The sequence below is a fragment of the Crocodylus porosus genome, unplaced genomic scaffold (genome assembly GCF_001723895.1).
Source record: "Crocodylus porosus isolate Cpor-Errol unplaced genomic scaffold, CroPor_comp1, whole genome shotgun sequence".
Lineage (NCBI taxonomy): Eukaryota > Metazoa > Chordata > Crocodylia > Crocodylidae > Crocodylus > Crocodylus porosus.
This window is the reverse complement of record NW_017728926.1, coordinates 11,040,400-11,066,263: the sequence shown is the minus strand read 5'-3', so window position 1 is coordinate 11,066,263 and position 25,864 is coordinate 11,040,400. Positions and strand designations below refer to the sequence as shown.

The 25,864-nt window shown below is 56.9% G+C and overlaps 1 protein-coding gene across 7 annotated transcripts in view; it reads right to left on the bottom strand.

The window, feature by feature from the left end:
* Positions 1 to 25,864, bottom strand: part of ARHGEF10L (Rho guanine nucleotide exchange factor 10 like) — a 116,026-nt gene that overhangs the window by 58,510 nt on the left and 31,652 nt on the right. For 3 of the 7 annotated variants that reach the window (XM_019541473.1, XM_019541475.1, XM_019541474.1), the window contains exons 5-15: positions 22,223 to 22,314; positions 20,928 to 21,011; positions 16,587 to 16,756; positions 14,362 to 14,478; positions 9,890 to 9,998; positions 5,348 to 5,454; positions 4,519 to 4,596; positions 3,475 to 3,654; positions 2,555 to 2,671; positions 1,506 to 1,598; positions 414 to 587 (exon numbers count right to left, since the gene is read on the bottom strand). In XM_019541473.1, coding sequence (XP_019397018.1) covers positions 414 to 587; positions 1,506 to 1,598; positions 2,555 to 2,671; positions 3,475 to 3,654; positions 4,519 to 4,596; positions 5,348 to 5,454; positions 9,890 to 9,998; positions 14,362 to 14,478; positions 16,587 to 16,756; positions 20,928 to 21,011; positions 22,223 to 22,314 — 1,321 coding nt within the window. Of the gene's footprint in view, positions 1 to 413; positions 588 to 1,505; positions 1,599 to 2,554; positions 2,672 to 3,474; positions 3,655 to 4,518; positions 4,597 to 5,347; positions 5,455 to 6,408; positions 6,827 to 9,889; positions 9,999 to 14,361; positions 14,479 to 16,586; positions 16,757 to 20,927; positions 21,012 to 22,222; positions 22,315 to 25,864 lie in introns of those variants that run through there. The other 4 variants (XM_019541476.1, XM_019541477.1, XM_019541478.1 and 1 more) reach the window with 3 other exon arrangements.

The following is a 25,864-nucleotide window of genomic DNA, read 5'->3' as shown; positions in this document are numbered from 1 at the left end:
CAGCAAAGCCTCCTGGGCGTTTCCACCGCAGCCCACCCCAGTGGGGATTATCTCCCGTGCAGTGTTTCTAGGTGGAATCCAGTTCCCTACAGAAATGCAGGCCAAGCTATCCTCTGCATCACCCTGGGGGGAGCAGACTGCCTTCTTGCCCTGCCCCGATGCAGAGGAGACGCAGGCAGACTCCCTAACGAGGGTGGCTTTTGTGCTGCACCTGAAACGGATGCTAAAGATGCCTCTGGAGCGAGGACAGAAGGAGGCTTGCAGCCCAAAGGTGGGTCCCGCGCTTGCGCTGCGATCAGTGCATGCACAGTGTCACCTAGTGGGCAGAGCAGGGATGGGGAGGCTCATCCCAACCAGGCAGTTGCCCAGCAGGCCGTGGCGCTGCCCCTCCGCGGCCGGAGAGGAGCACGCACCTTGTTCAGGCTGCTGCGGTCGCTGATGCTCTTCGTCAGCTGCTGGATCTCGGCCACCTGGTCGGCCACTCGTTTCTGCTCGTTGAGCTTCTCGGCCAGGGTCTCCAGCTCGGTGAGGGCGAGTTGGAGCGACAGTCTCTCCGGGTGGCCTTTCGGCGTGTTCTTCAACATGTCCTGGGGAGACAAAAAAGAGAGACCATGAGCGTGATGGGACGTCACCCCATCCATGCCCACCAGCACCAGTTTGGCAGGCCACGCGGAGTACAGCTGGAGGCACGTGGATTTCCAGAGGTGCTAACCGCTTGCCACACCTCTGGGAATTGAGGCACCGGACCACAGAGAGACCCTTGGAAGCTCAGTCTGGCCTGTAAAGACTTGTGCTGGAAGAAAGCAGGGCAGATGTCCCTAACCCTGACCCTAAATCTGCCCTACTTGAGTCTCCCAGTTCACCTGGCCATTATTCGGGGCGCGCTCTGCCCTTTGGCTGAGACTGCGAATGGTACCTGGATACACTCCCACCTAACAGGCTCAACGTGCATCTCAGGGGCATCACTCAGACCAGACAGGCCCCTCCCTGGGCAGCTTTGCACCGTCTAGCAGGGGGAAAAAAAGACTTTGTTCTTTTGTGCTAATGAGCAGGGTGAGATGCTGCTGCCCCTCACTCAAGCAGGAGCCCTTTGGCATACTACAGGGACCACCTGCCTGGGAGAGAGCCCCGTTCCCCTCACCTGGCTTCGAGAGCAAGGAACCAAGGGAGACCCGTGCAGACGGACAGGAGCCGAGCGGACCGGCAAGCGCCCGCCCCACCGGTGAAGGGAAGCCGTGCCCACACCAGCCTCGTGGGCCGGCGCACGCCAGGGGCGGGGTGGAGTTCAGGCCAGACTTCCAGCAGCGCTCCTCAGCCGATCCAAGTCAACGCAACCTCAGTGCAACGACCCCGGGAGAGGTGCCGGCATCAGAGACCCCAGAGCAGCTGCCCCAAGTCCCCCAGCCTTCAACTACCCCGTTTCCCTGCCTCGTCCACGTGTCCTTCCCACCCCTCCACGGCCGCCGTGGACCTCTCCTCAAGGAGCAGGCTCCTGTTCACGGTACCTGCAGCAGCAGAATGAACTGTGGGAACCTCTGGATGGGCTTCACCATCAGCCCGTACAGCGTGACCCGGTCTGGGCTCGACATCTGCCGCTTCTGTGGAGGTGAGAATGACCCATAACCACATGCACTTCAACCAGGATCTTTCTGAACAAAAGTCCCCTTCACCTATTACTCCCTCCCCTTCTCCACCCAACCCAGGATCTCCATGGGAGGGTCTTGGCTGGATCCTCTGGCTCTACATTTTTGTTTCTCCACCTCCTGCTTGCTCATATATTGCCTCAGTAGATGCTAAGAGCTGCAAGGACTCTTTGCACCCCCTTCACCCTGCTCCAGCCAGGTGCAAGGTTGTGCACCATTGATCAGGCCATTTCTTTGCTTAGCTACTGGGGCTCGCAGATATAGAGCCCAAGCAGATACTGGCTGCATGATGCATGCACCGCAAGGGGAGCACTTCTGCGCAGAGTTGGGTGGGGTCTGAAGAGGTCCCAGTGACTGTGGCCAAGTTGAGTGCACTATATTCAGGCACTAGTCCTGAGAAGATGCAATCAGGTGTCATGGGAGGAGGTGGCACTGAGCTGGGTGGCAAGCCTAGACCATCAGAAAGGATGATGAAGGGACCTTGCACAATTCACAGCATTGAATGGCAACCTTTATACGCCAGCAGTACTCTGGGCACCTCCTTACCTCCTGGTATAAGTGGAGTGCATGCTTTGCCCAGGACAGGGTTTGGACACCCAGCCCCTGCTGTAAAACCACAGGACTGATACAGAATGGGAGCTCTCCTACAGCTCAACAGTGCGGCGCTGACGCCATGGACCGGGTCAAAACCCTTGTTGAGCGATTCACTGCAGCTGCAATAACCTGCTGCCTACAGACTGGTGAACACAGTTTAAAACTGCATCCTCACTCCACCCTGGGGATGTCTAGGAACACGCCCGCCCCAATGACACCCGGTTACAAGTGTAATCTCATCCAGATGAGTGTTGATAGCCACCCATCATGCATCTGAAGTCTGCTATATCAAACTTGAGTCCGGCCCCTCCATTCACCTTGAGGAACTCCAGGAACGCCGGCTTGGTGAGACAGGCCTTCTTGATCAGGGACATGGCGCTGGTGAAGTTATTCACATAGTCGCTGTACACGTCCAGCACCATCGACTTGGAAAACTGCACCAAACCGAGGCAGGAGAGAGAGAGAGAGATTCAGAGGGCAGAGTAAGAGCCAAGCTCCTCTACCGAGCTCTCAGAGAAGGGAAAGGCCAGCCCCATCTAGCTTCCCGACTCACCACAGACCACCAGAAAGAGCTTGGCAGATGCCCAGTAGCCACCAGTTTGCAAACCAGTTCCCCCTACAGCGTCTGCATGCAGCAAGCCCACCCAGAGATGCCACTGCCATCAAGCCCGGGGTAAGAAGGGAGCTCGGGACTGCACAAGGGGGTCGGGATGCATTGCACATGGGCTTCCACCTCCTCGTGACACAGGACTCTGGACGTGGGCTGGTTGGTTGCATCGAGGACCAAAAACTGTGGGTTCAGGTCCTCCACCAAGGCCTGAGCTCACTGTGACCCCGCAAAGCAGACAGCGCTCCAAAGGGGGCAGGGATGGACCGCGCCGCCAGAGATGTCTATATTCGTACGACGAGTCAACCCGAGGCTCAGCGGGTCTCTGGCACCTGCTCCGCGTGGGAGCCGGAGTCACAAGATGTTGACATTGAGGTCGGCATTGCACTCCCCCATCGACAACTCCGGCCGCCCTGCTGTGCAGCGGAGCTGCCAAGTTCAAAACGGGCCCGACGAGGCCTCCTCCCGCGGCCAACGGGCGCAGGGGGGCTTCACGGACGTCTCCGAGCAGGCAGCAGACAAAAGTCACCCTGCTACGGCGGACGTAGGAAGGGGATGCGTGTCAGGAATGGGGGGAGGTGGAGGAGGAGCTGGGATAGCTCGGCAGAGGGATGCTGAGGTTGCTCTTACCGAGGCCACGAAGAGGTCCCCGATTTTCTCGGTGGCGTCCCACTCGGCCACGCGGGAGAACAGGGCGATCTGGAACATGGAGTGGCACTGCAGGATCTCCTTGAGGCGGAAGAAGACCACCTGGCACTTCCTGGCACTGAGGACCTTGGGCTCCATCTCCATGAGGGGGTTTCTGTAATCCTGCAGGCCAGGCCAGGCGGTCAGAGCAGGGCCTTCCCTCCCCTCCGCCCCTCGCCACCCCCTGCAAGCCACCCAGGGCTCATCAGTGTGGAGGGTGCCTAGCTCTGCGGATCTGTGCACCGTCTTGGCCTGGACTACATATTTCTGCTCCACATCTCTCAAATGCAAAGTTGTGCTGTGATCCTTCTCCCAAACTTTGATGGTTTTTATTAAGACCGTTTCACAGCACCCATGACAAGCCCCAAGCCTTCCTGGGACCAGCCAGCCCTGTCACACTAAGTGAATTGGCTTCATTATCCCCAAAGCAAATAAAACAGATTCTTCCACGATGCCCCCACACCTTCCCTCCACCAATAACTCCCAACTTCCCAATAACTCTGGACATTTCCAGACGATTTGGTCAGGAGAAGAGGAGACTGGAGGGGTAAGGAGGGGACTCGATAACAGATTTCAAAATACATGCTGGGCAGTTATAAATAGACAGTGATAAACTAGACTCTGGGCCGCAGGGGACAGGACAAGGATGCAAGGTCTTATACTGTAACAAAGAGATTTAGGCTGGATATCGGAAAAAGTTTTCCGATCAGGAGGGTGGCTAAGTGCTAGAGAGGGGTGCAGTTTCCAGCCTTGGAAGCATCTAAGAGTAAGTTGGACAAAGACTCAGCTAGGATGGTGTAACCAGGGATGATCCTGCTACCAGGCCCCTGCCTGCTTTTGAAGCTCTCGTGCAGTCTCGAGGAGGGTCCCCGCCCCATTTCCTCCCCCTTCCCAGCCCCTCAGTGGGAGGGGGACTTGCCCCTTCCACCCCGTCCTCCCCCGGCGCGGGGCTCGGCCGCGTCCACCCGCCTCGGGAAACATGGTCACCTGGAGGATCCGCCGCAGCGAGTCCACGTAGCTCCCCTCGCTCTGCACGATGGAGCCCAGGATGTGGCGCCGAACCACCTGCGACACCCAGATTGGGGCAGACGTCAAAACCTGCACGCCGCTCCCACCAGCAGCCCCATCCCGCTCAGAACCTGCGTGCGCTTTCCCATGCACCCATTTTCCAGACTACTGAGGCCGGCAGGGAGTCGGACAACACGAAAAAAAGGGAAGAAAAAGACAAAGCTAGGGGCTCTCAATCTGTGCAGGGATGCAGAGCTTGTTCTGACTCATCTTGATGCCTGGTGGCAGGACCCAAAAGAAGCAAAACATTTCTGCTGACTTGTCCTTTCTGACGGATAGGGCGGAGGAGGTGAGATCAAGCGATTACTCAATGTACCCATGCCAGGGAAACTGCGTGCAAACCCCAAGCAGGGAGCGAGACAAGGGGGGATTACTCCAGATCCAACCAAATCCCCAAGCCCCAGCCTGTTGGAAAGCTTGGGCACCGGTCCTCGAGGCTCCCAATGGATGCAGACTTGCTCTCCAGCAACACCCCCTGGGACATGCTGCACCGCTGCTGGTGCTAGCTCTCCATGCCCCCTGCTCCCCCCACTATAAGATGCTTCATGAGCTGAGACAGTGGGGCAGGTCATCCCGCCACACAGGAGACCTCTGCCTAGCTCTACCCAAGCCCCCAAAATACAACACCGCCCCCGCCCTCCCCAAAAACCTCAACGCATCAAAGGTTTCCCTTGTCCCTCCCCACATCACCCCTGCATCCAGGGGGAGCAACACTGCCAGCATCCGGCCCCTCCATCCCTGCACAGACCTGCTGAGGGCTTAGTCCTTCGGGCATGGGACCCAGCTCCGGAGGCGGGTGCCTCATGTCGGTGACGGTGACCTCCAGGAACCCCGTGTCCTCCTCCTCCGAGTCACCTGGAACGGGAACACGCGAGCCGTGAGCACCGCCGCTAGCACAGCGTCGCGGCCCGGCCGAAAGGCCGACGTCTGCCACGTGGCTGGATGCAGCGAATGGTTTCAGGCAGGCGAGGAGAGGGAAGATCCTCCTGCCCGGGCTCCACATCAGCCCTGTGCCGCCCACCACCACCTACGATTCAGAGCAAAGCCTCAGGGGCTGCCCCCAGGACCATCTCCAGGCACGACGCGGGCGGTACGCACCCCTCCTGGCTGCAAGATGAGGACTTTCCATGGGAGACAGGAGCACCCAGGCGGGTGAAGCCTGATCCCCATCGGCACCAGGGCCGGTCAGGGCACTCCGCACCCTCCCCATCTGCCTGGGGCGCTCGCCCTCCCGCCGGAAGCTCGGCCGCAGCCGCGACGGGGCCGCCATGGGGCAGCTTGGACGCGCAGGGTCTAGTCCCTGCCGGCGCTGGTGGCAGGGCAGGGGCGCATTACAAGACTGGCCAGTGCAAAGCAGGTCTTCTGGGAGACCCCAGCCCCGAACACCGACACCAGACACCACCGGGCTGCGTGAGCCAGCCCAAGGAATCTGAGAGCTTGGGAGAACCAGAGAGCTCAGGCTGGATCGAGTCCCTCCGGGGGGTGCCTGGCCAGCCTGGGCTCTGCTGGGGGACACGACACCCCCCTGCCCCGCATACCTTCTGGGCCCTGCACTGTCACAACCACCAAGCAAAGACACCCAGTCGAGCCCTTAAAAGCAGGCACCTGGATTCCCCGCAGATTGCAATCCATTTCAAACAGCGAGGCAGGTCCGGACCCCGCGAGGGGCTGAGCGGGAGCTGCCCCAGCCTTGAGAAATCAACCTCGAGAGGGAAAACTAGCCCCGTGCAGAGAGAAACCGCGAGGCGGAGAGCGCGCGCGGCAGTCGCACCGGCGAAGGGGAAGCTCGAGCCCGCGGACCCCCCTTACCTGAGACCGAGACGGAGGAGGAGGAGGAAGAGGAGCGGGCCAGAATGGAGCCATTTTCAGTGGGGTGCCGTTTCTTCCACATTATGCCCTCCGCATTCCCCCTCGAACGCTGCCTGTCTGTCGACTTCCTCTTCCCCCCCACCCAGTTCCCATTTTGGTTCGGGGTATACGCACTGCCTATTAATAGAAACCCCGGGAGGAGGAAGGGTCACTCCACGGAGGAACGCGCTGGGCAGCCACGGGCAGGAGAGACGGAGGGGGTTTAGTAACCAGGGAGATGAGAGGGCTGCAAGGAATACACCAGCTGCTTGGCTCCAAAACGGATGAGTGACCTTTTTCCTTCCCTAATTTTGGAAGGGAGGCTCAGCTCGCCGGCTCCCTGCTCCAACACCGGCTGCCCAGAGTTTCCATCCCTGCTAGGGGCAGAACGGGAACGGACCTGGGTCCTGAGGGCCCCAGAGACACGGTGCCTTAAGACCCAGCCCCTATCAGCAGTGCGATGCTGTGCTCCCCACGCGCGTGGCAACTCCTCGGGTCCGGACGCTGCAGCCTGACAACGCTGGACCAGGCCCTGGGTCGTCCAGCAGCCAGGAGATCACCCCCCGGGCAGGGGTGGCAGAAGCAAGCCAGGCGCTACCCCAAGTAGATTTGCCATCCAGGGCATTTCTTGGCCTGGAAAAAGGTCACCCTAAATGCTCTCCGGGCTCCTTCTCCTTTGCTTTAGCCCTTGGACACCCCTTGCTGTTCAACCAGTCCCTTATAAAGACCCTGCACTTTCCCTGGGCTGCAGCAGTGACCTGCCTGGGAGTCTCTCTGTGAAGACAGTCCTAGCTATGCCTTGGGCTCCTCTAGGACCCCCCTGAACTCCCACCACCCCTTGAAATAGGTCTCAGCGTTTCAGATGGGGAAGACAAGGCACAGACAGAGGGGAGCAACTTGCTTCGAAGCTCACACAATGAGCCCAGGGCTAGAAGCCAGCAACCTGGACTCCCAGCCCTCTGCTCTAACCACTAGATAAGCCCCCTGGGAGATGGAGAAGAGCATGGATATGGAGCACTGAATGCCAGGCACAGCCCTACCCTAGGGGGGCTGCCCCCCGCTTTCCAGTGGGCACCCCAGATCTCTGCCAACACACAGCTTATCATGCCAGGCACACCCCGAGATGGAGTCCAGGGCATGCATGGGGCCAAAATCCTGCCTCGTTTTGGAAGTCCCTTTGAAATGCACGGAGGGGTTTGCACTTTCTCCATCTCCGCTGCCCTCCTCCCACACTCCTCACTCCTACATGCGAACCAGTAGCGGGCAGCATCCAGCCTGGCTCTGCTGGTCCCCTGCCTTGGTCCTTTCTCTGCAATCCTTGCACGTCCCCTCTATGGAAACGTCATCACCTGGTATGCTGGGGGGATTTTTCTCCCTTTGTTTCCTTATTTAAACTACATTCTTTGAGTGACATGAGGTTCGTAAAGCATGGCATGCACACAAGGGGACCGGACCAGCTGACACAGAACAGCTCCCTGAGGGAAAATCATGTCTAAAAAGCAATGCACTATGGCGGTGGAAGGACCCTGCTGCCTCCGTGCTGTTTGCATGCTGGGCTCCCCATCTCTGCAGCCCCCGGCTGGGATTTGCAAAGCCGAAGGGGCTTCATTTCCATGAGAATCAGGGCGCTAAAATCCCTCTGCTGCCTCCATCTCAGCCCCTCTGTGCAAAGGTACGAACACCCAGACAGGCCACCAGATACTTCCCTCAAGGCCCTTGGGGACACTCTCCACAGCCTGCAGCAATCCCAGGACAAAGGTCCCAGCTCGCAGCCTGCCCTTCTTCCCCTGCATTGCAAGGATGCTACTGAAGGGGAGGGCTGCAAGAGGGCGAATGCTTTCCCTTTCCCATCTCTGGGTTGCACAAAGAGTTTGAGAGCTGCTGACCTGGGGGAAGCTGCCTTCGGAGACCTTCTGCCGTTCGCTGCACACTCCGAATTCGGTACCAGATCTCACCCATGCCAACTCCCCGAGGGTTTCGGTCGCATCCTTTCCAAACCCTCCAACAAGCCTGGCTCCAGCTGCAGCTGCTGACCCCTTCCATTTCCATATGGGGCGTGCACATGCTTACAGCCAAGGGGCAGGTGGCAGAAGGCAGGCAGGCATCAATGGAGATAAAATAGTGCCATCAAGGCAAGGTAGGGAGGGCAGACGTGTGGGGATCAAGCCTCCAGGCCAGGCCAGATGCAACCCCTTACATGCACAGCCCCTCTCACGGAAGAAGCAAACAGCTCCATTGCTCCAAACTGCGTTTTCCTGCCAGAGGCAGTTCTCGGCGGCACGCACTCCTGCACTGCCCTCTTCCGGACCCAGCGCCGCACCTCCCTCCAGCCTTCTGCATTTCCTTCCCGTTACCCGAGAGATGACAGCTCCCTCGCCCGGCTCCGAACCGGTTCCTCTGCCCCGAGATGACTACAAGAAGCCACGTGCTCTGCCACCAATCATCCCCGCGGAAATGCAGCAGCAATTCAGAGGACTGTAAACAGACCGACCCAGATGGCAGAAGGGGGAAGACCCAGATTTAGTCACCGAGGGCAAAATGCGCGGCTGGCACTAGCTCCAGCCAAGTCAACGGGGTTGCGCCAGCAGAAGTTTTGCCCCAACATATTTTTACAGCTCAGAAACAGCAATCTAAGCAACGTGCTGTGCAAAAACAGGAACATGAATTCATCTCAAAAAGAGAGAGGAATAGACAGCGCAAGCCCGTGGCAGATAGGTCAGAGGCCAAAAATGCCAGGTTTCGTTTTCCCCAACTCTGCTGCCTCCAGGAAGATAAAGAGTACCAACCACCAAGGGCAGGCTTTCAAGTGTTCAGCATCCAGAACTGGAATCCAGTCTTGAAGCGACTGGACGCCTATTACCGAAGTTGCTAGAGAGTGCAACACCCGACATGCTACAATCAATCATTTGAAGTTTGGCGCTTTGCAGTGAACAGAGTGCCTTTGATGACTGGATCCCAAAAGGTGGGTGCATTTGGAAATCCAGTATTGAGTGCCTGAGAGTTAGTGTGGTTTGGAGGAGCAGCATGAAAAAAAGGATCCTGTGGCTTGGAGGAAAAGGAAGCTGGCACCCTTTAAAAGCCACCTCTGCGACACGTAACCTTTCCCCCTTGCACTGCCGAAACCCCAACGCAACCGATCTCTTCCTATGGTCGAGGTCAAACTTTTCACAGGGATCCAAATCCCACCTTTCAAAGATTAAAAGCCTTTTAGGAAATGCTATCCTAGAGGATGAGAAAAATCGAAGCTGAGCAGTTTAGTTTGCAGAAAAGCGCAAAGAGGAAACAGAAAAATGCATCAAGGGGGATACAAGCAGCTAGTGGCAATGAACTCATCGGTGTGGCCTGACACCAGGCTTTCTCTCTAGGAATAAAAGAACATAGCGGCTTTCTCCTGGTGCAGAGCAACTTCTCCCTGTAAAGGGACGGGCCTCGCAACAGTTACCTGGCGCCTCCTTCCGATGCAGGAAAGTCACCTTCCGCATGACCGCGATCTTGGTCTTCTCCAGGCCGTCCTTGGTGCCACTGCGTGCAGCTTTCATCAGCTGAGTCATCTGAGCGGGACCGGGAAGGAGAAACACCACAGATCAATGAAGCTGCAAACAATCTTTCTCAGTCCTCTGGCATGGGCCCTGCCTCTGCACTGGGATGCTGTCCCCCCTCCAGCGTACATATACACACAGACGTGCTTTGGGTGGCTGCACAGAGGATGCTCGGGGGAAGACACGGCACTTCAGTTCAGCACCTAAAGTTCGGTTTTAAACAAAAACAACCAAGATCTAGGCACAAAGGAACTGGGTCTGCTCACGGCTTTCAGGAGCGTTGTATTATTTTTATTTTTTTTAAATCAAGTTACACTTTAGACCAAGGAGCTATTTATGAAGGGGTTAATTAAGAGTTGCTATGTGATGGGCTGGACACGAGTAGTGCAAAACAACTGGAGGCAGGCGTAATAGCAACCTATTGACTCACAATCTCTCTGGAACAAACAGCTAGCTACTCGCAATGCTTTTGGAAGAGGGGTTTCATATAAAACATGCTCTATACATGTCAGGAGGCTCTCATCTGTGGCCCCCCTCTAGGAGGCAGATGCTCCATGGTTTCCATTTATTTTTAAAGTGAAAAGGATTTGTTTTCCCCTCTTTTTGTCATCACTCACCTTGGCCAACTCTGCTGCCACCAAAGCCCAGAGCAGAACTCCCGCTGGCGTCCATGAGAGCCAGGACAGGCCAACAGCGCCTCAGCCCTTGGCCTGCACAACCTCGCACGCTCCACAACAGACCACGGTCTCACTCGGCCAGCTTCAAGGGTGGTTTGTCTGATGAGACCAACCTTGTCCTCGAAGACCTGGACTAAGACCTAGGAGCTCCTTCCAGGTACACCGCCAAATCGCCCGCACATCGTGGCACCTTCTGGTCCCTACCAACCCAGGCCGGACGTGGACCAGACAAAATACTCCACATCACAACCTGCCGGCCTGCCTGCGCCTTTCACTCCAGCATTCCCGATCGGGACAGAGAACAAAAGCACTCCAGTTTCTTTCCTGTCTCTTGCCTGGGGCCAGCATCAGCAAAGCTTGGGCAATGGACCTTTAGGGAGCAGGATGCATTTACTTGGCAGTGTCCCATTCAGGGCCTCCTTCCTACTTTGGTAGACAACCCCCACTTCCAACCATCCAACGTCTTAAAAGGGCCAGCATTCTTCATTTAGGGTAGGGAAAACAGGCAAATCCATCAGGAAGCAGGTGCAACAGCTGCCTAGCACTCATCTGGAGGCTGCTCCAAGAGGTGGCATGTGGCAACCGTGTCCAAACAGCCCCCTGCCAGCTGCGGCTAGTGCAATATCATGCACAACTGCTGTGCCTGTAACCACACCTGGGCACATGGGGCTGCAGGGAAGGTGGCTTTCTGGGCTCTCCTGCAAGGAGCATGGAGGCCAGCTGTGCAAGACAAAGGGAAAGAAGTAGAGCAGAGAGCCTGCCCCCAGCACATGCAAGCCTGGCTTGTGCACCAGATGCAGCATAGATGCTATGGGAAATGAGGGGGAATGCTCATGGCCAGCTGAAGGGAGGCCTCATGGGCACCTGCTATTTGGACTCAGAGGAGACTTGCATTCACACCTGAAAAACCCAGCAGCAGCCTGTGCAAAATACCCATTTGCAAACAGCCAGGGACAGAAGGGAGAACAGGGTCAAGCAGGGGAAGGGGACTGCAAGCGGATAAAGGACATCCAGAGGCATTCGGAATAGCCATTGCTGGACATGCAATGAGCACGGCAGGGAGGGAAGCTTTTCTAACCCAAAAACAATGAAATTCAGACTCTTGCAAGCGCCCTTGGGATTGCAATGTCACAGCATAGATAGCAGGGTTCAAACCCACATCTCCGTGCAGAGACTGGCGTCATCTTCCCACAACAACACTGAGACTTTGCTAGGGGCGAGAACAGGTCTGTTCTGAGATGCTGCCCCAAATAACGTCCGTGGAGGAAAGGTATTGCAGCACAGATGACGTTTTGGGCCAACTTGGAGAGCTTAGAAATTGCAGAGGTGGACACAGGCCTAAGGGAGGTGTGAGACACCCAACTGTTATCCACCCCCCAAAATATTTTAGGCAGCATCCTAAACACCAAGGATGAAAGGTGGAGTGCAGAGCAAGGATACAGGGCTCTGATGAGGCGCTGATAGACTAGCATATTGATGTGGAGTCTTGAGCAACAGCTCAGATACCAATACCATCACACTTCACACCCAAGCTGGATTGATAAATGGCCCATTAGGGGCTTGCTAAGTGATTAATGAAACCTTCCAAGTAGAGTGGTGTGAATAATTGAGCTTTCAGTTTAGCAGCCGAAGTAAAAGGGAAGAGAAAAAAAAAAGCAAGTTTGGGTCAATGCAAGTGAACGGGCGTTGTTTTCAGGTCATCAGTACTCTCTCTCTACCCTTCTCTGTCTGTTTTTTTAAAACCACTTTATCCAATTTTGACTTTTCTGAACTCTTCCCCTCACTGTTTTCTTTTTTTTTTTTTTTTCCAGCCAAAACTAGTCACCAAGTGCAACCCAAACCTGTGAACCATCTCGGTCTCTTTGCAACTGCTTTTGCTATAGATCGAGCACTCGCAAAAGAAAAAGCTCACCCAGCTCTACCACGAAGCGTCTTGCAGACACAAGTAGCAGGTGTTTGTGCAGGAGGAGGAGGCATAACGAATGGTTATAAAGCAACCTACTGGACTCTGCCCCTTTACAAACAAAGCCCTAGCATGAAGTGCGACTGATAATATTTTGCGTGTTCTGACAATAGCGACCATGGAGAAATCACCCCCCTTTCCCATAGAGCAACTTCCACGGTGCTCCACTTACTTCTTCGGGGACCTCCTGCTCAGATCATTGCAGGCGGGTCTGAAAATGGACCACGTGCAAATGGCTCCAAGTATCACAGTTGCATCCAGTCACTTTGGCCCCATTTTCCCTGCACAACCAAGTGAGCGGGGCTGGAACTAGCCTAGCTGGAGTGCGAGGGGCCAGGCTGCAGAAAAATGCATGAGCTGCATGCAGAGCCGGATTAACCCCACGGTGAGCCCTAGGCAAACTACCTCATGGGCTCCTACACTTAATACTATGTATATTATAATTAACTGGAGAGGTATCTCGATACCAAGATCTCTCTCCACTCAATAATTATAATATGCAAAATAAGCACAACTGGGCTCCTTCTTCACGTGGGGCCCTAGGCCTGTGCCTGGTTTGCCCATGCATTAATCAGGCTGCGTGGAGCAGTTGTGTTAGTTGTACAAAACACAAGATTAGCAGAGGACAAGCTGGGCTACCTCAGGCTGCAGCTTACACTGCCTAGACAGAGCGGCCCGCTCGAGTGAAAAGCACCTCTACCCATGAGCTAAGGGGCTTTGGGTGCAGACACAACTGCAGCCATCCCCGGAGCCAGCTTGGCAGTGGCAGCAGCCCTGAAAACCCAATTCTTCCTCTCCTCCCATTAGTCCCGCAGGAGGCAAGACAGGTGGGAGAGGGACTACAGGTCCTATTCCACCGTAGGGGGGAAACCCAAGCATTGAAGCCTTGCTATTAGTAATGATGCCTGTGAAGTAATGGCCCACCAGGACACACAGATCCAGCTGCAAGAGGGCAGGGCAAGTGGTTTGGAAAAAAGACCCCCTGGCTTTACTGGGCTTTTCTGTCCCATGGGCTCAAACCTGGACACTCAGCCATCTGTCACAGTCCTCTCCAGAGCCAGAGCCACTCTCAAAGGTCCAGCAAGGCTCTGGGGAGGCAGGGAAGCAGTCCCCACATTTTTTGTTGCGGAGTTAAACCAAGGCGCAAAGCTGCTATGACTTGGTCGCGCCGTGGGGACATCTCCGCTGCAATCCCAAGCGAGCCTGCAGCGCCATCAAACATACAGGGCCAGCTAAACCAGGCTGCCCAGTATGTACCAGGGTCCTGGCTAGGGTCACCAGTGTAGACAGAGCAGCAGCTCCCATGGTAGCTGCAAGCAGCAAGAAGCCATTGCAGCACTTCCCCACTGCAGGGCCTGGGAGCAGGGAGCTCGCATCGAGCAAGAGACTATCCCAGGAAAAGCTGTGGCCAAACACTGACCCCGGTGGAGTTTTACCCCAATTTTTCCCCTGGTAATTTTACATCAGATTTAAGCCAGTTACACTGGGGTAGAATTGGACCTCATGTGCCCACTCGGCTGGTTTTTTTTTCCCTTTGCACCAGACTATAGGTGGGTTATGCTGATGTAACGGTGTCGTGTGCCCAGGCCCCGAGTTCGGTAGGAGACGCGGTTTGAAGCGAGTCCCCGATGCAGAGAGAGAAGAGCAGAGACTGCTGTACAGAGAGAGCCTGAGACCCAGGTGCAGTTGGGAAGAGGGTTTAAATATATATATAAGTCCGAAGGAGAGACAGTACCTTACAATCGTACTTCTGCTTCAGCTCCTGCATGTCTCTCCCCCCAACTCTTAAAGCCAGAATGTCCCTCTTAGTCCTGGCGTATCTCTCCTTTAGCCTATTCAGGTCTGGAGAAAGCTGCGCCCCAAGCAATCAGGTAGAAGGAGAAGCAACAGGAGGAGGGAAGAGAGGCAGAGAAGAGAGACTCAGGTAAGCAGCCAAACACGAGAGGAGGAGAAACAATCCACGGAGCAGCGGTCGCCGCAGGCTCGCTGGCCTGGGCGGCAGGGCTAGACCGAATGCCGATGGGAAACCCCCATCACCTCCACCCTCTGCCGGCCCCCACGCTGGAGGGGAGACAGCCTGAGACGATACCCCCAACACGGGCTGGGACACATGGTCCTTGCCCTGCTCTAGTGGCTTCAGTTGATGCTTCAGGTTAGTAAAAGACCCAGCCACCGTCCCCAAAGGCCAGGTAGGCTCGTGGCAGTGGTGCTCCTCCAGAGGCCAGGAGAGACGCTGGGATGGTGACGTGCTGTCTAGGAGGCTGGAGTTGTCCTAACTTCTCCCTGTAGAAACCCAGCCCAGCAGCCACCTCCATGTCCTGACTCCTCGCGAGACATGGCCCCACTGGCCCAGTAAAGCCTCTGGATGTTAAAGGTGCTCCCCACACAGAGCCAAGTGCAGGGGGTCTACCCCGCAGCCAGGCAATAGAGGGTGTAGACCCCCTGCAACAGAAGCTAATGCAGCCATGTGAGGCTGCAAAACCCACCTGAGATGCAAGAAACATCCCCCCACGTGGGGCGGTGGGCTGCAGGGACTCGACTGCCGCCCAGAGCCTGCGGACAGTGAGGAGGAGGGAGGGCAAATTCCTTGGTGCCGTGAGGGGCTGAGAAAGCAGGGGAAGAGGGTGGAGGGGGGGACGTTCCCAGAAAAGCAGCTGGAAGCTGTGCTCAGCAAGCCGTCAGCTCCTGCCCCGGGCGCCGTGCGGCATAGCGCAGCGCGTGCAGCAAGGCAGAGGACGGAGGCGAGTGCAAGCAGCAGCCTGAGTGCATGCAGGGCCAGGGGGAAAATGTGGGCTCGTGCTGTATGCAGGGTTCAAGGCAGGATCTCTCAGCCGCAGGCCAGTGTACCCCACAATCATGCTTCTGGAGAGGGTCAGGGTCCATGCTCCTCTCCTTTCCCAAAACCTCACTTGCCCCCTTCAAGAAACCAACATGCCAGACCCAAGAGAGCCGATGCACTGGTCAGTGCAGGGGAGTATCTCATGCCCAGCAGCTTTCCTGGGGGCGTCTGCAATGCACCAGACAACCCCGAGGGGCCTAGGAGTGCTCTGAAGGATGCCGGGCCCACAGCAAGAGAAGTGGTATTGGTCAGTCGGTTCAAGGAGTTTTGCAGGGACCAGCTACGAAGAAAAGACCACCAGACACCAAGCCCCTGGGACATCCCCTCCCACAGCTGCACGGGTAGGATACTTGCCACCCCGGGCACACGGGCACCTCCGTGGGCCTCACGCCCTGCAGCCAGCTGGACCCAGTTGCCATCACCCTGGATGGCTGGAGCTGGCCGCACCGCGGAGGGGCTGAGAGCTCCCGCAAGGCAGCAGGGGACATGCCAGCAAGCCTCCATCTCTTAGGAAGTGCAGCTCAGCATCTGCCCTGCCAGACTCTCCGTTAAATCGGGGACAGCAGTGGCCTCCTCAAGACCAACTCATTTTCTATCCCAGTTCAGTTTGTCTGGACTAGTGTTTAACATGTGCACGCACAACACCCCCCCCCACCAATCAAGCCATTTCCTCCCAGATAACACTCCATCCGCTCGAAAAACAGTGCTCTTTTATTCAGAAGACCTCAGCACCCTGGGACTCCTGGGTTCATTCCCCAGCTTTGCCTCTGGCCTGCTGGGGCACCGAGGACAAACCTGGGGGAAGAGCCCGGGGGTCCTAGTCCAGAATTGCTTCCCGTCTCTGGGACGCTGCGGAGCTCCCAAAACCTCACCCCCCTCCATGCACAGGGATTGCTGGAGCTGCAGGGACACAAAGCCAGGCTAGAAAGCTCCTCAATTCCCAAGCCAACACAGCTCGATACAGCCGAGGAAATCCAACCCCGTTGTGCTGCTCCAGGTTGGGCGGTCGATGCCCCCACCCCTTGCCCATGAAGGAGAGCTGTCACACAGGGGTTGATAAGCCATTTTGCCCTTCCAGTCCCAACCCCATCCAGGACAGGGGCATGCTACCTGCCTGTTACCTTTGGCTGGAAGGATGCTCTTAGCTTGGCAGGCCCAGCCTCGGGTTTGATCTCTTCACTGGAGTCTTCGCTGTAGCTCTCGAACTCGCTGGAGCTCCAGCCTAGATCCTGGGTGTCTCGCTGCCCCTCCTCCCGATGCACGTCCTCGTAAATCAGGTTTCTGTCTGTCCCTGGAGGGGGAGAGACCACCGCACCATTGGCAAAGGCACGCAGGGAGGCATTTCATCAGGCACTCTCTGCATGGATGCAGTTCAACACTATGGGCATGTCTACATGTGCATGAATGCACTTCAGTTAATGCGCATTAAAATCTAGTACCTATATTGCAAGGTACTTGGGAAATGTGTACTAGCCTGCCTTAATAAGCATGAACTAAAGTGCATGCTTTTTAAGTGAGGCTTAATGTGCATTAGTTTATTTTAATGCACATTAAGTTTTTACATGATGCTTTAATGCGCATTAAAATAGGCTAATGCACATTAAAGTGCATGTGTAGATGCATCCTAAATGCCTCAGTGTCTGTGCCTCCCACATCTGGCTACAGAGCTCCCACTGGGACTGACCAACAGCTAGGCTCGCACTATACTCCCTTCCCTTGGGAGACAAACTCCAGACCTAGGACAGGCTCCTGGTCTATGGGTACAGACGCTGGCAAATCATGCCCAGGCAAAACCAAAGAGAATCTCCTAACCGCCGTTAAATGGATCCATGGACACAGGACTGATATGTAGTGTAGGGGAACAGCCCTACAGGCAGCAGGGGTGGAGGGGAAAGAAGTGGAGGGGAACAAGCTGGTCCAGTGGTCTTTTCTTGCCTGTTCATGCCAGCACCTGCAGGGCTTGCATTAAGGCAGTGTGGGGTGGAGCAGGTGGGTTGTCCTCTTAACACCCATGCCTCAAGCAGCCACACAACGTACCCCAAGGATGGATCAGGGTGGGAGTGATTTGCACCCAAAAAGGCTCCCGAGTTGCCTAGATGGGCCTCCATACCAAAGGGGTGCAGTAAGAAACTTAATGAGAGAGGTAGGTGTGCTGAACGGGGGTTAGGCCCAGGTAGGGCAGTCCCCCCTCTACATGCAGAGAGCTCACCAGGAGCAATGCTGAAGGCTGCACAAAGAAACAAAACCAAGGGTCCCCCCCACTCAAACAATGATAGCTGCACAACTGCAGGACGCCGTGCTGTGCCACGGGAGCGGGCGTGTGCGTGCTCGACAGCAGAGGGCACTCCACCGCCACAATTACGCAGATTCGTTCTCTTCTTGGGGTGGAAAAGCTGTAGCTACTGCAGATGGAGCCTAATAAGTGATGATAAGTCTGCAGAGCCCGGGGCGGGGAAGCCTCTTGGGCAGGGGGAGGAGGCAGGAAAAGCATCATTTCCATCTCGGGAGAGGCGTATCATTACCATTATTATTATTAATTATCATGATGAGACCATTGTGACAGGAGGGAGATGCCACTGCACTGAGCGCTCTACCAGCAAATCAGTAAGAAACACTCCCCCGGCCCAAAGACATTGCAAGCTCAATAGAGCAGCCAGACAAAGGAAGGCTCCTTATCCTGCCTTTACAAACAGCGAGTGGGAGCCCAGAGGCCTGTTAACACGGGAAAAGGCTGAGATGGCAGGTATTACGACTTACGGCCGAGTCCTGACCACCCGGCCTGGGCAGCGCTGGGCAGTCCCTCTACAGTGAGTGACACCGAATGCACTGGTTTAAACTATCAGTGTTTTGTGCTGGTTGAACTCCAGCGACCGGGACCACGCTGCACTGGGGATCGTGCAGACAGGACAAAAAGACGCCCCAAATTACTGCAGCGTCACACTCGCCAGGGTCAGCTGAGTGCAACTTCCAGCAGCAAAGACACTGCCAGGTGCACGGGCTCCTTGCACTCAGGGTCCTCCACCTCCATTAGGGTCTTGAGAGCGGGCTCCACCATGCGGGAGAGGAGGAGAGATGGAGGAAGACCAAAACCGGCATCAGGCCTGACATGCACCCAATACAACATGCTCCCTGTACTCTGGGATAATGATGGGCTCTCAGTTTTCTAGCTTAAGGGAAACAGCTGGGGTTTTTCCACGGCTGGAACATCTGTGCCAGGGGCTAGGGAGGGACCCGGCCTCCGTCTGCAGCCCGGCAGGAGGAAGAGATGCGCTGGAAGGAATGAGGGCGGACAGGAATGCTAAGCTGACATCCAGCATGGGTTTGCAGTCACCGGACTATTTTTAAATGCAGATAAACAACTCCCTAAAAGATTGGGAAGGTATCCGGTGCAGCCAGACACAGAGGCACAAAGAAAGAGCAGCCACGATAGCCTTCCCACCCACTGAGCCTCACACTGGAGGGGCAAAGCCAGCACCTAGGGGCCTTTACCAAGACCGGAGCCGTACCGTACAAGACCCGTGCCAAACACAGGCTGCCCCCCACACCTGAACAGACAAAAGCTGCAATATTATATTATCACTCCTTTGACAACCAAGGCACACGGCACAAAGGTTAGGTAACTTGCCCAAGACCACCCAGAGCATCTGTGGCAGAGCCCAGAAGCAAATGCAAATCTCTACAATCTCATCCACGTGCCTCATTAGACCCTAAGGCGAGTACAGGTGCCCCAGGTGCCAGCCTCTTGGGACCCAGACGCCCCTCACAGCCAGGTATGTAGAGCAAGCTGGCACAAGAGGCATCCCAAGAACGGCTCTCGTCCAGCCTCTGCCAGTTTAGCTCAAGCTTTTGTGAAGACAAGCCAGCTTTGGGCCAGCGGCATTTGGATGAGAAGAGGATGCATGTGCCAAATGAGGGAGCTCTGGGTGGCGGAGGGGCCTACAGAGCAGCTTGCTGGACGGCAAGCTGCATGCAACGATTCAAGGACGAGGTATAACTACGCTGCTCTGAGCATCTGGCGCGGGCTGCCTGGGATCGCCCCCTCCTCCTCCAGCAAGTGCTGTTTAACCAGAGGCAGAAGATCCTGTATCAGCAAGTTCGCTGGTGCGGAGACTCAGGCTGGCTCTTCGGCAGGGGCAGCGGCAGGGCGAATTCCTGTTAGCAGGAGACAAGACGCACCTGGAAACCGAAGAGGGAGATCTGCAAGGTCAGCTCCAGCTCGGCAGCTGACGGGGACCATCCGACACCAAAATCTTTACCGCGGAGCAGCTGGTTAGCCCACATCCATCCCCAGCTTGTTCTGTGAGCTTAACGAGACGAGGCTGGGCAGGCAGGGCGGCGCTAACCTGGGGAGGGGCCGATGGAGCCGTCTGACAAGCTGTCTCCCTGCCCCTGCCCGGGAGCAGACCCGCTGGAGCCTCCGGAGCTGGGGTCCTCAGGATGCGAGCAAGGGGGACAGGATGCATGTGAAGGGCATCTCCACCTGTGCAAGCCAGAAGTGCTGAGGGTGCATTTCCTCTCCCTCTCGCCTTTCAGCTCTCAGCCAGCTGCAGGCCCCAGCATCAGTGCCAAGCCCTGCTTCCACCTTTGCCTTGCGGACTCACCCCAGCCTCATTACCGCTGGATGATGCTCTGAGCGGTGGTGGCAAAGGTCTGGGAGCCATCTGCACCCGGAGCGAGACAGCGCTCGACCCACGGTCCTGGAAAATCCCTTTTGGGGGTGGGATGGGACTAGTGTCATGGCTCATCTTAGCACATCAGCCCCCGTCCACTGTCGCTCCAAGACCAGGCATCCTCCATCCTTGCAGCCGTTCCTCGCCCCCAGGCCACGTACACAACCCAGAGAGCCCTCACGCCGCAGATGGGCTCCAGCTGGGTCCATCCAGCTCCTGCTGGCTGCCGGTACAGACCCAGCGCTGCATTATATTAATGGCATGAAAAAGCCAATGGCTCCATCCCACACGCATCTCTCCAAAGCGGTGCAGATCCCCAACGGCTGTTTCCACCTCCCATCCACAGCCAACAGCCTCTTCCTCCAGAGTGAATCACCACCTCTGGAGACCCCGAGGACTCCCTCGTCCCGCCGGAAGCGAGCCGGCCTGGCTTTGCACAAGTCCGAGCTATGCCAGCCTACACGTGCTGCGGGCCCTGCCTCCGGAGGGACCGACCAGGCACCACGCGGCTGAAGGAAGCCAACAGCGCTAAAGCAGAGTCTGAAGGAGAGGGGATGGGCTGGGAGTCAGGACCCCAGCAGAGATGTGGGATCCTCCGAACACGAGACAAGCCACTTCCCTTCCCTCTGCCTCCCTTTCCCCAGACATAAGACACCACCTTGCCCACTTGGCAGCACCCTCATCAGGGCACCAAGACCCGGAGATATGGGACCATTTTAGTGATGAGAGGGTGGACAGGAGAAGGGGAGGGGGTAAGCTGAGAAAGAGGGAGCATTTGGGGAGGTTTCATACCGTACTGATCCGAGTCCAGGTTTTCACAGGGGACGTCATCGTAGATCACATCTTCCTCCAGTGCCGGAAACTCAAAACGGTCGCCTAGAAGCAGGAGCAGAGGACATGCTAAGCCCACGCCGCCAGCGAGAGGAACCCATGTAAGAGCTCCTTCTGCATCCGACTTGTCCTCCCAGCTGCCAGGAGCCTGCGCGGCGTGATGGGGAAGGCGCTGGATGGGGAGGCAGGAGCCCCGAGACCTGCTCCTGCCTCTGACAGCCAAGCTCTTTCACCTCCCTGTGACTCATCTCCCTCCCTTGTCCTGTTAGATCATCGGCCCCGGGGCAGGGACGGCCTCGCTGGGGCGTGCGCAGCACCCAGGACATGGAGATGGCTCAGCCTTGGATGAACACCTGATTTTTCAGCACGCTGCTCTCAGTGCTTTTTCAATGCCAGGGGGAACAGTATCTTGCTAACACTAAACGCAACCCTTGTGTCAGACCCCTCTGCAAGGATTACTCCAGCTCTGTATCTAGGTTTTACAGCTTGGCTCCGTCTCCTTTCTGATAAGTGGGGGGCTGGAGCTGCCAAGTCAGATGTGCTCAGGTGAGGGCCTTCCAACTCGGCAGAGAGGGAGAGAGATCAAGCCCCACATGATCTAAGCCCCAAACTGCCCTAAATAAAGACTAAAATATTCAGGACTCATGGTAGAGGTGATATCTTTTATTAGACCAACTAGATTTTTGCACCCCAAAATAAATAAATAAATAATAATTCTTGAATTTTTGCAACAATCCAGTTGGTCTAATAACAGATATCACCTCAACCATGAGTCCTGAATGCTTTTTCCTCTAGACCAATATGGCTACAACCTGGATACCTAAATAGAGACTAGCCTCTGGGCTCAGACCCTTCCCCATTTTCACCCACTGAGCCCTCAACACCTTCTTCCAGGCAAAGTAACACCGAGACGTCCAAGGGTCCGGGGGTACGTTTGCTCCAACATAACCAAGGAGTGGACAGCTACCTCCGCGAGAGCTGGTCATCTCTCCTCTCCAGATACCAGCATAAAGTACATCCAGTTGGGAAGTTAAATGGTATGAAGCATCTAGGCCCTGAGTCATTGCCCCACCCGCGAGTCCCAGTCCCAGAGATGCCCCATAGCCCTCCTATCCCGAGGACTGTTGCCTGTTTACCACCCAAGGGGAAGAGGAAAAGGGATGGGAAAAGCCTTGCCAGCTCCCCTACGGATGCTCCGTATCAAGGAAGGTGCGGCGCTCTCCACCCATGAGTCCACGCAGGAATCTGGCCCCTACCTCGCCGGGAGCTTTTCCTCTTCCAGCTGAAGGTGCGGGTCCTCGGCTGGGAGCTGCCCACCACATCTCCATTGCTGACCACCGAGAGGAGCCTGGAGCAGAAAAGCAAAGCGCCGGGTCAGGCTGAGTTAGCAGGGGGCTGGCTGAAGCTGGACAGGAGCAAATCCAGCAGCCTCGGGGCCTCTTCAGAGCAAGCACCGCTCACGCAAGCGGTGTGGTAGCCGGGCAGGCCGGGCAGCAAGCACTGCCAGCTCCACCAGCATGCACAGCCCACACGAGGGCACAGGTGCTGCACGGAGACTGCAGCCTGGGGGTACCCAGCTGAAGGGGGGGCACCGTCTAGGTTGGTAGCAGGGAAGCACAGCAATGCAAATTCAGCACAGGCCACCTGAGACCCTTGTTGTGAGCTTGGCCAGCCCATTAGCCCTGCAGCGGCTTCACTGTTACTGGTGTCCGAGCTGGCCTCTGCCTACAGTGTAGACACACCAGCTCCCCACAAAGGTTAAACGAGCCTGTTCCTGCTTCCAGTGGAGAGCGTCGCTCCTCATGCTCCAAAGGGCCTGGGTTCAAGCCCACTGAGGGCCCCAGGGCAGCTTGTTACACATGTCCCCACAAGCATGCTTGGCTCCTAGATGTGCCGCACCAGAGGCTTGGAGCTACACGGCAGATCTCGGCTGCACGCCTGCCTCTACCACGCTGCCACCGCTGCTCCTGACAGACCCACGTGGCAGCAGTTTCCCTCCACTTGCCTAATTCTCTGCCCACCGACGTGTTGCTTTACTCTCCTTACCTCCTCCAATGCACTCTCTCCCCCCACGATAAATCAACCCTGTTCCTCTCCCGCGGCTCGTTAGCTCCTCGGGGCAGGACCTGTCTGTGTCTCTTCCAAATTGAGTCTCACGCGCCATCTTTATCCGTGCTAGGTCTGTACAAATGTGCCACCGAGGCAGCCCCCGCCACCAAGCACTTGCCAGTCTCCTGTGAAGCTATTTCGCTTCAACGTGGGGAAGCTAATTTTCCAAGGTGGGCAGGAAAGGTCTTAGCATACACTTCAGATAGGACCAAGAAAGCAGGTCCCTTTTATGGCCAGGAACCACCACAGTGGCCATACATCATGCCTCATGGAGGATGGATACCAGCTAAAGCACCGGACTGGCACTCAGAAGAACTGAGTTTTGGTCTCTGTCCTAACACAGCTTGAGTGCAAGGCCAAAAACTAGGCACAAACCCCATTCCTTATAAAAGACTGCCACTGGCATTCGCTACCCTCCAGGAGACTCAGCTCTAGGCCCTGGCAGGGCATGCCAGCTGCAACCATACATTTGCCAAGCACGCCAGCTTCACCAGCCAGCACAACAGGGCTTGAGAGTGTTTTAAGGGTCTGTGCAAGTCCCATTAGCACTCAAAGGGGAGCCGGGTTTGAAATCTCGCCACTGGAGAGGGTTGAGGCTGGGACGAACAGAGACCGTGCGAGAATAGTGATGAGATGACGCAGGGGTTGATGGTGCCCGGGGGACCCTGCATCCTCCCAGCCTTCCTCGGGGAGCGATCCTCTCCCCCCAGCCCTGCAGGAGCCCGACTCGGCCAGGCAGATCTACCCTGGGGGAAGAGGCGAGGCTCCCTTCAGCTACGAAGCATCACAACAGCACGGTGTTGTGACTGTCTGCGGCCCTACAGCAACCTCAGAAGCCAGTCGGCATCGCTCTCCATAGGAGCGGATGGAAGGGCTCAATTCCCCATCGTGGTGCAAGCGCATAACCAAAGGGGATGTCCACCGCGTCGCCTTACGTCCCCGGCTCACGTGCCGGGTCTGGGGGCAGCCCGGGGGACCCGAGGCAGTCAGGCCTCACCTGTACGGGGGGCTAGCCCCCGCCGGCAGGCAGATGGGTGGGCAGCAGTGCACCAGCACCTGCTCCTGTGCAGGCTGAAGGCTCCCTGTCCCCCCAGGGGTGGGTCTGGCCTGCCGGGGAGACCCACGCAGCTCATGTAGCTGAGGAGCCGGTCTGAAGTCACCAAGCTCCCTCCTTTGAGCCTGGCGCCCTGGCTGGAGCAATGGGGGGGGGGGGGTCTTCCTTCAGAGCGGGAAAGACTGAGACCTACACGTGCCCGGCTGCTCCCCTCTCCCTCCCTTGCTCACCCCAAATTTCTGCTGTAGGCATGACAGGCCTGCAAGGGTGGGGCTCAGTCTTCTCCATGCCTCCTTTCAAGACCCTGGTAAATGAGCAAGGAGCTAGTCCTGCCCCAGCCAGGGAAAGGCAGCTCGGTGTGGGCACCTGCTGTACCCCAGCATCCTGCTGCCCCCCGCCAGCGGCCCCCCCCACCTCTTGTACCTTTAAAGCCAAGTGCTCCGCCCCTCTCAGGAAAAACGCAGCCCCCACCCCACCTCCTGGGACACCCCCAGCGCCCACCGCCCCCCGCGGTCGCCCTCGCTCCTGCCTGGCGTGGAGGCGATGTCCTTGTAGCTCCAGGCAGCCGCTCCTCTGCCTCCCCAGCCCCGCCGGTTCCTCTCCCGCGTCGAAGGCGCGCGGCTGTGCTGACTGGGCGAGAGCAAACTCACTCCCGCTTCCCTCTCCCCGGCTGCATCCTCCCTGCGTGTCGCAACGCCGCCGGGACCACGGGGCATCGTCGCGCTGACAGCCGGACCCGCTGCGCAGCCGCCTCGCCTCCCTCCGCGGAGGTCTGCTCCCTCGGTAGGCTGTAACAGCACTTCTTGGCAGGAGGAGGGAGAGCAACACATTTGTGAGGATTGATGGAGCTGCTCAGGCAGGAGGCTCTGGAGACGCCGGGACTGGAGAGAGGTGCCAGGATGCTGGCGTGCAGCCTCGCGGCTGCGCTGCGTGGTGCTAACCCCAATTTGGGAGCAGACGGAAGGAGCCAGGACTCTGCAGGCCTAGGCTGAGTGACCCAGGGCAAGTCATCACTCCTCTCCTCTCCGTAGCTGTGCTTCCCTTTGCCCTCGGTAGGACACGGCTGCATCAAGGGGAAACGCTGCAGCTCTGCCACCGTCTCAGAAACCGGGGACCTGTCCTCAGCAGGGACCGCGGGCACTACTGCAGTAACACCCACGCATAAAGCATGTTCGACAGCAGCTCTCTCTCACCTGCCAAGTCCCCACCTTGCTGCCCCATCCATATCCTGACACTCGCGCTGCACCGGGGGAGCACTCCCGGCCCCCTTGGAAAGGAAAAGAAACGCCGTGTTTTCCCGGGGTGGCATAACCGCACGCTGCGTGCCCACTTCGAACCAAAAACAAGGGCATGCGACTTCCTGAGCTGCATCTGCAAGGTGGCACAGGAAAGTGCTGCATGCTGAGCCGCCGAGTCCTCCTCTCTCCACCACGCTGTGCAGCCTGATGCAGCTCATTTACGGCGTCCTTAAATGCAGCCCCCACCCCTGTACCTCTATGAACGTTGATGAATGCTACAAACTAGGAATGCTCTCTGAGCTCCTACACAGTTAGCACTGCTTTTAAGAAACAAGACATTTGCCCACAACGGAAACTTAAATCTTTACAACAGCAGAAAGCAAATCCAGCGTCAGTCAAGGGCCATTTCAGTCTGGTTGCCATTAGGGGTCAGGATTTAGGCACGATCTTCCCTCCCAAGCCAGACTCGCCTTTTTTGTACCTCTGACCCTCTTCCA